Source organism: Mytilus galloprovincialis, chromosome 13, assembly GCF_965363235.1.
Source record: "Mytilus galloprovincialis chromosome 13, xbMytGall1.hap1.1, whole genome shotgun sequence".
Classification (NCBI taxonomy): domain Eukaryota; kingdom Metazoa; phylum Mollusca; class Bivalvia; order Mytilida; family Mytilidae; genus Mytilus; species Mytilus galloprovincialis.
In genome coordinates, this window is record NC_134850.1 from 2,473,978 (window position 1) to 2,483,033 (window position 9,056).

Genomic DNA, 9,056 nt, shown 5'->3' on the forward strand with positions numbered 1-9,056 from the left:
CCCGATGCAGATTTGCTCTAAATGCTTTGGTTTCCGAGATATAAAACAAAATCTACATTTTACCCCTATGCTCTATGTTAGCCATGGTGGACATCTTGGTTGGTTGGCCGAGTCACTGATAATTGTGGCCAAGTTTTGTTAAATTTGGCCAAGTTGTTTCAAAGGAGAAGATTTTTGTAAAAGTTAACGACGACGGACGACGACCGACAAACGCCAAGTGACACCAAGTGATGAGAAAACAATGTAAAATGAAGAAACCATATGTCATCCGGAAACAGCGTCATGATAGACATTTGTAAGCAGAATACATAGACAAGATTTGTACTGTTTGAATTGGTATTTGTTAATGATAATTGAATTATCAAATGGAAACAGTTCAGCATGTTTACTGCACCATTGTGATATGTAGTATGCACATAAGTGTTTTAATGGAGATTGCTGACAAGATACTTTGTGTATTAATCCAGTTAATATATATTTCTAACTGAGGATAAGTATATTAAGAAAGATTTGCATTATACTACTTGTCGGATACCATTATTTTCTCAACGTCATTGACATATGAAGTAAATTGTCCGGTAGAATAGTTCCACTTTAATACATCAAAGCAAGATATTTTGGTTTGAAAAAGATGCATGGCCAACCATAGCAAAGCAAGGTGTATATATATTTTTTTTATTATTGAACGTCACGTTTATTTGTGTGACGTCCCTCTGTTTTGATCTCGAACATGTTGTTTTCTGGAATAGATTAATGTAAATAAAGTACTCGACACAATAGCCTAGCCTGTTGAAACATCGCATAATACAAGATATAATATTAGCAGACTTTTATGCAGATAGCAGTAGTTCTTCAGATATCCAGAAAATTATTGTTTTCAGGAAATAAGAACATAGTAAATAACATTCAGAGAACTTTGCTATAACATCTTTCAAAAAATTTGTAAGACCTCATAGTTCCACTTTTGGATGTGAGTATATGCATTAATAAGAAACATCTCCGCCACTGAAAAAAGATACTCGCCATTCTAGACATTCTTTAGACGATCTGTGAACTCCGATCGGTATAAAAAGTACCCAATTGTTTATAGTACTTTGATTGACATTTTCACTTGGCCATGAGTTACTTGATCGTTTTATCCACTGTATTGCAGACGATATCCATATTTTACAACGTAAAGAGCAAGAAAAATCAAAAATTGTTTTGTCAGTTATACACGGTCTATGAATTGTCATGCGCATATCATTTCCAACCAGGAATATATATATTTTTTAAAGAATGCACTCGAAAAATAGTGTTCACCATTAACATCTTCACAGTATTACAAAAGTCTCCTTGCGGCAGAATTATAATTTCATCCGGGGAGATTGCCAAAGACTGTAAGAAAGCTTGTCTTGCGGATTCCTTGTCGCCAAATAATTGTAAAGCAATTCCCAATAACGTGTAGGCCTCCGCTATACACTTCAAATATGGCATCAACTATATTTCTCCTATAACAAGTTTTAAATCTTGAATAGAATCCTGACACTGTCTAACATTATTGAGGTGATAATGACAAAGAACACTAAGGAAATAGACATATGCTGTGAATGGAATGGAATATTGTTGTTTCCGTCCCTCCATTACAAGTTCGTCTGGTGTTAACGTTGAATTCACTTGAAATTGTATAAAATCTACGTATAGTATTTTCAGAAGATAAGCAACACTCTTCTTGTTGAATGGCAGCAGTTTAAATGACTGGTAATGGATATCTGACAGAGTCAATCTAAAGAACAGTTTGTCGGAAGTACATTTCGATATAGAATACCTAATGATGTGTAAAGCTTTCCTGTATTGCTTTGTTTTGTAAAAAAGTGAAGCTATCATAAGCCATCCAGATACAACGTCATGATAGACATTTGTTAGCAGAGTACTTAAACAGGATTTGTACTGTTTGTATTGGTACTTATTATTGATAGTTGCACCAGTAAATGGTACACGCTGAGCTTGTTTACTGGACGTCGGTGATATGAAGTATGCATACAAGTGTGTTAGTGAAAATTGGTGACACGATATGTTTTGAATTATTCCTGTATTAAATAAATCTATCTCAGAGAAAGATTCTAAGGAACTATTTGCAAACAAAATCTTAGATTGCAGTATTTTCTCAACGTCATTTACATATAATGTAAATGGTTTGATTGGAAAATTCCACATTGATACATCAAAGTTAGATATTTGATCTGAAAATAAAATGCATCGCCAACCATAGCTGTGTAACGTATATAATTTTTGTAAAAGAACATCACGAGCACGGCCCTCTATTTTGTTCTCGAACAAGCTGTTTTCTGGAATGAAGTAATGTAAACAAACTGAGTACTCGACGCAATAGACTAACCTGCCAAAACATCGCATAAAACAAGTTATCATATTATTAGGCTTCCATACAAATGATGGTAGTTCTTCAGATATCCAGAAAATGATTGTTTCAAGGAAATACGAACAGAGTAAATCTTTACATTCAGAATCATTTGCTATAACATCTTTCAAAATTATTTTCAAGAGAGCATAGCACATTAATTGGGTGTGAGTAAATGTATTAATAAGAAATTTTTCAACCACTGAAAAAGATACTCTCCATTCTAGATCTTCTTTTGGTGATCCGTGAACTCCGATCGGTACAAAAATTACTCCGTGATTTATAATACTTTGTGTGACGTTATGACTTGGCCATGAGTTACTTGATCTTGTTATCCAATTTACAGCAGAAGGTATCCACGTTTTACAATGTAAAGAGAAGGCAAAATCCAAAACTCCAGTTTTGTCAGTTATACACGGTCCTTGAATTTGTCTTTATCCCCAAACAATAAAATATTTCCCTTCCATAATGCACTGGAAAAATAATGTTTACCATTATGTTCTTCACAACATTCCAAATCATACTGATCTCTGCTATATTCTAGCCTTAATTGAGTAAAACCAGGTTTTACATCGTCTGTATCCATGGACAGATAAGTTATACTTGGATTAAAGTCGGGTTGTTTATCCGCATTCACCTGAATAGATTTTCTTACTTGCATTATATCTAAATCACTTCCTCGCATTTCAAGTCCTTCTCCATAGCTTCCACTTGTTATCCATGTGAATGACTTGTCACTTTGCAAATTATCTCTCATCGCGTTCATCAGTCTGATTGTTTTAACATGATCTTCTGTTCCTACGATGTTTTGACATAGATAGCGATAAAGAGCTTGTGATATATTTGGTGTTATAATATCTGTAATTAGAAGATTAAAACAAACATGGTAAGAATAAGGTATATCATCCAAAACTGTACATTTATAATGTCTTCACTAATTTTATTGACAGTTAAGTTCTCCGCAGTACATTTGATTTGAACATTAAACTTAAATCAAACGAGATTTGAATATGCAGATGATGTGATATAATAAAAATGTTAGTAGAGTAAAGTTCAAAATATATGAATTTGCGTCAGGAAAAAGCTCTTAAATACATAAGTGGACTTACAAATAAAAACAAAGAAATAAGAGACACAGCTAAAACGTAACGTTGGGGAAAACGTATTTCCTTCAAACTCTTCCATAATATAGATTTTGAATTTTTTTTCTCTTCTAAACACCTATTAAAGTATTGGTGACCGTTCTACTTTTTATAGTCAAACTGTAAAAGTCGCGCAAAATTTTATATATATAAGTTGGTTATTTTTTATTGTTAAATAAAATCCGTCGTATCTGTTTTTTTTTTTAACAGTCTTAACAAGTAAAATTAAAATTGAGAAAGGAAATGGTGAATATGTCAAAGCGACAACCACCCGACCATAGAGCAAACAACAGCCGAAGGCAACCAATGGGTCTTCAATGTAGCGAGAATTCCCGCACCCGTAGGTGTCCTTCAGCTGGCCCCTAAAATATGCATAATAGTACAGTGATAATGGACGTCATACTAAACTCCGAATTATACACATACACAAGGCATCAATATCTTGTAGTGCCTCCCCGTGCTTCAGGTTTATGCTCTTATAATATACTAGATCATGGAGTGTGTGTCCGAGCGAGAACTTCTCTATTTCATTACTTAAGGAATATTTTTCTAAACGTAGTACTTCAATATTCGGCCCCATTCTATTATTTAGTCAGACGTCAGTCACTACCCTGATATATACTCTATCTTTTTCGTGTAATTAATACAGACAGCGTTTTACATTTTTAGCCGAAACATCTTTAGCCGAACAGATTTATCATTTTTACATAATTTAATCATTGTATTCTGGTTCATATTCTGTACGTCAGTCTTTGCTCCTTTCTAATATAATTCACAAACAAAAAACAAATATGAAGCTTAGAAATTGAAAAATATTAAATACTAAACTCGTGCAAAGGGTATCTACACGTCTCAATCTTCAAAAACGCTTATCTAAAAATACTACCATCGCTAACATTTTTAACAATAAAAATCGTGGTTACCCTTCTATCGATAAGTGTCATGACTTACATGTCCCCGTTTTCCACCACCAATACGGTAAAGTCCGCGTTTAATAGTTGCACATTTTCTTTAAAATTTGAAACAGATACATTTTTACAAGTATACAGAGAAACATTTGAACAAACTATTTCAGATATCAAGACTTCTGATTGTAGATTGTTGGACGCCGATTCCGTTTAGTAAAAAACAAAAGAAGAAACGAAAGCACTCTCAATCAACAGCATGTAACGTGTAATGTTACTATCAATAAGCATGATTTATGATCTAATATACCATAATTTATCAAACATGAAATGTTTCAATTTCAAGGGAAGATATGTCAATTGTTAATCGATATTAGTACAACAAAGGTTATTGGCGTAAGCTGTTTGAATTTTTAAAAGTCAAACAAATATCTGTTTTGGGTTTTTAAAAGGCAGATCAAAAACTTAATCTCAATCGCTTTATGACTTTTGAACAACAGTATATTTCCTTTATTTGAATTCAATCAAAGTTTAATATGCATTATATTGTTATCAACGAGATGAAAATATTAAATCATTTGTTTTTATATCTCCAAGGTCGTTATGGAAACAACTAAACACAAATTGCTTCAACCTAATTTATTTGAACTTTGGAGATGTTTGCAATTATATAACATCTCCTTCTTTCATATTAAGTTTGATAAGATCAGACCAACACTTAACTTAAGGACGGTTCAAATTGAATCAATGTTGACTTCTTCAAAGTAAAATTTGTGCACAGCTGGTTTTAAAAAAAATATTAGGAGCAGACTTTTACAAATCAGTTATTAATAAGCTGTCCAAGGACTAAGTTTGTCATGTAATATGTGTAAGATGCGGTAAGGATGCCAATGCGACAACTCTACATCCTAATCACAATTTTGTTAAGGTCAAAGTACGGTCTTCAACACGGAGCCGTGGCTCACAACGAATAGCAAGCTATGAGGAGCTCCAACAATTACTACTGAAAAAACATATGTTAGTTATTAACCCAAGCTCTTTGTTAAAAAAATCGTGCTTTAATCTAATACTTTCTTACCTTGTATACATTATGCCTTTAATGGAGTTTTGTAACTCATTGGCACTCATACTTTTTTGTATGTGTATACACTTATTTTGTTTATTGTAAACGTAAAACAAGAACCTTATGATAATATGCAAGCAAAATTCATTTCATCACATTGTACTTAAGATTTCTATGTAAGTAAACAACTAAAAACCCACAACAACTGGGCTGATCTATAACTCTTCTCTACCATTAAAAACCTGTCTGTTACTCATTGTAACTACGAGTTCGGTGATAAATCTCAATTGGAGATACCTCAATCGATGAAAGTAGTCATGATAGTGGTTACTGTCATTCGGAAAATATTCGTAGTTATTCTTATATTAGTAGTTATTTAATTTGGGTCCCTGTTTAGCTTGCTGTTATATGTGAACCCAAGCTCTTTGTTAGAAGTCGTGCTTTAATCTATACTTTCTTACTATTTACACATTGAGACTTGGATGGAGAGTTGAAAACTCATTGACATGCATACATATCTTTTTTTATATGCATAAACTTCGTTTTATTGTAAACGTTAAACAAAAACCTAACGATAATATGAAATCAAAATTTATTTCATCACATTATATTTAAGATCTCTATGTAAGTAAAAGTTAAATTAATTACCTGACATCTTCTAATTTCAGCTATAGAGTTGTTGTTAAAACATGTATTATAGTTTTATTGGCTTTCGTTTCCATTAAAATAAAACATATCTATAACACCTACGCACTGCTTTGTTATTTGCATTTAAAAACATTTTACACCATGTACATTAAATATGGTAACAATCAATACTAAGATACCATAAAATGTTGTTTACACACGGAGAGAGGTTGTAAATTGATTGAAGGTATTTTTGTTATCTTCATATTACACTTTTTAAATCTTATTACTATCCAAACGTTCATAACTGTTTAACGTATAATAAACTTTGAATTTTGAAAAAAAAAAACCACATAAAAGTGATTCTAACGTTGTTCCTTATACGAAAAAGACAAAGAAGTAGGTGCCCTAAAACAAATATTAAAATGTTGAAACCTTGATGACCAAGTTCATTCGTTTGCAAAATATGTTTAACACATAATCTCATTGATAATGTCAAACGTAGTGGGATAAATCGACCTTTGTGAAATATGACATCGTGAAAATTCTTTAAAATTAGATTATCGATACCAATTTATCTGAACCAGATGTACATTTCGACAAGGAAGGTCCTCAAGTGAGTCCAAAATATTTGAAATTCAAAATGTTTTAAAGATAAATGAAGAGCTTATACATTAAACAGAAATTAAACAAATCAATAGAAAACTACGTAACAAAACAAAAGAGTGTCCTCCGATTTTCATGAAGTGAAACAGTACTTATGTTGATAATTTAGATACAAAGTCTCATTTATTATAATGCCGTAAAAGAGGGCAAAAGATACCAGAGGTACAGTCAAGTTCATAAATAAAAAAAACTGACACCGCCATGGATAAAAATGAAAAAGACTAACAGATAAATAATAGTACACAAGAAACAACATAGAAAAATAAAGACCGAGGAACACGAACCCCACCAAAACCTTGGGATGATCTCAGAAGCTCCGAAAGGGTGGGCAGATCCTGCTCCACATGGGTCATCCAGAGTGTTGCTCTTATTATTGCAAACCCGTTAAATACGTCAAACAATAATGAAATTATTAGCAGCTTTATCAGCCGGGACACAAACAAATTCCTTGGCTAGTTCTGATAGTTTATGTTTGATACGCGAAATAGGGTCTTTATGTATGTTGTTAAGATTAAAATGATCTTTAAAATGTTGTATACGAATATTAACAATCTGCATTACTGATTTAAAGAAAAAGAATCCAAAACATTTTTTGTCAGCTTTTTCCCGTATGAAACTATGATCTTGACATTGATGGCAAGGACAAAGTTGATTTGACCATAGCTTTAAATTCATATTACTATATAATAAAGACATTGGACTTTTACCGCAAGTACCAAAGTGTATTCCTTATTTATAAAAAGTGTATAGAAACCAATTATGTAATTGACATACAATAACCTAACATTTGACAGTGAAATGACATTTTGATCTGGATTTTAAATTTTTTCTTATCAAAAGATTTCGTTTCGGGTGGAAAGACCTGAGTATTTTTTACTCGATTACTTTGGTTTGTTCATTAACAGACCATTTGACTAAACGATACATTTTCACAAGTATACAGATAAACCAGAGCAAACATTTATTTTATACAAACTATTTCAGATATCAAGACTGCTCCTTGTACATTGTTGAACGCCGTTTCCGTTTAGTAAAAACAAAAGAAGAAACGTAGGCACTCTTAATCAGCACCAAGTAACGTGTAATGTTACTATCAGTTAGCCTTATTTATGATCTAATATACCATTATTTATCAAACTTGAGATGTTTCAATTTAAAGGGAAGATATGGCAATTGTTAATCGATATTAGTACAACAAAGGCTATGTGCGTAAGCTGTTTGAATTTGTAATAGTCAAATAAATATCTGTTTTGGGTTTTTAAAAGGCAGATTAAAAATTAAATCTCAATCGATTGATGACTTTCGACCAGCGGTATACTACTGATTGAAATCTGACAATGCCAACGCATAAAACAAAAATCGAAGAAAAAGTTCACAACCCCTACATACAAAACCAATGAGTATACAACTAGAAACCCACAAAAACCGGGTTGATCTATGACTCTTCTCAACCTTTTAAAACCTGTCTGTTACTCATTGTATCTACGAGTTCGGTGATAAATCTTAATCAGAGATACCGCAATCGATAAAAGTAGTCATGATAGTGGTTACTGTCATTTGGAAAATATTCGTAGTTATTCTTATATTAGTAGTTATTTAATTTGGGTCCGTGTTTAGCTTGCTGTTATATGTGAACCCAAGCTCTTTGTTAGAAGTCGTGCTTTAATCTATACTTTCTTACTATTTACACATTGAGACTTTGATGGAGAGTTGAAAACTCATTGACATGCATACATATCTTTTTTTATATGCATCAACTTCGTTTTATTGTAAACGTTAAACAAAAACCTAACGATAATATGATAATATGGAATCAAAATTTTTTTTTTCACATTATATTTGAGATCTCTATGTAAGTAAAAGTTAAATTACTTACCTGACATCTTCTAATTCCAGCTATGGAGTTGTTGTTAAAACATGTATTATAGTTTTATTGGCTTTTGTTTCCAATAAAATTAAACATATCTATAAAACCTACGCACTGCTTTGTTATTTGCACTTAAAACCCCTATTACATCATGTACATTAGATATGGTGACTATCAAAACTAAGATACCATACAATGTTGTTTACACACGGAGAGAGGTTGTAAATTGATTTAAGGTATTTTTGTTATCTTCGTATTAAACTTTTTAAATCTTATTACTATCCCAACGTTCATAACTGTTTAAAGTATGATAAACTTTGAATTAAAAAAAAAAAAAACACATAGAAGTGGTTATAACGTTGTTCCTTATAAGTAAAAAAAAAAAGTA

General features: G+C 32.0%; 1 protein-coding gene across 2 annotated transcripts; it reads right to left on the reverse strand.

Annotated features, from left to right (window-relative positions):
- Positions 1 to 639: 639 nt before the first annotated feature.
- LOC143056944 (uncharacterized) lies at positions 640 to 8,756 on the reverse strand. Of its 2 annotated transcripts, none has more exons than XM_076230157.1 (2): positions 8,678 to 8,756; positions 640 to 3,256 (listed from the first exon to the last, which is right to left on the reverse strand). In XM_076230157.1, exons 1-2 carry the CDS (start codon positions 8,682 to 8,684, stop codon positions 2,808 to 2,810), a joined length of 456 nt encoding a protein of 151 aa, XP_076086272.1. In that variant the 5' UTR covers positions 8,685 to 8,756; the 3' UTR covers positions 640 to 2,807. The 2 variants fall into 2 exon arrangements, with proteins under 2 accessions (XP_076086272.1, XP_076086271.1); XM_076230156.1 differs by lacking the exon at positions 8,678 to 8,756 and adding an exon at positions 6,157 to 6,478.
- Positions 8,757 to 9,056: the final 300 nt, after the last annotated feature.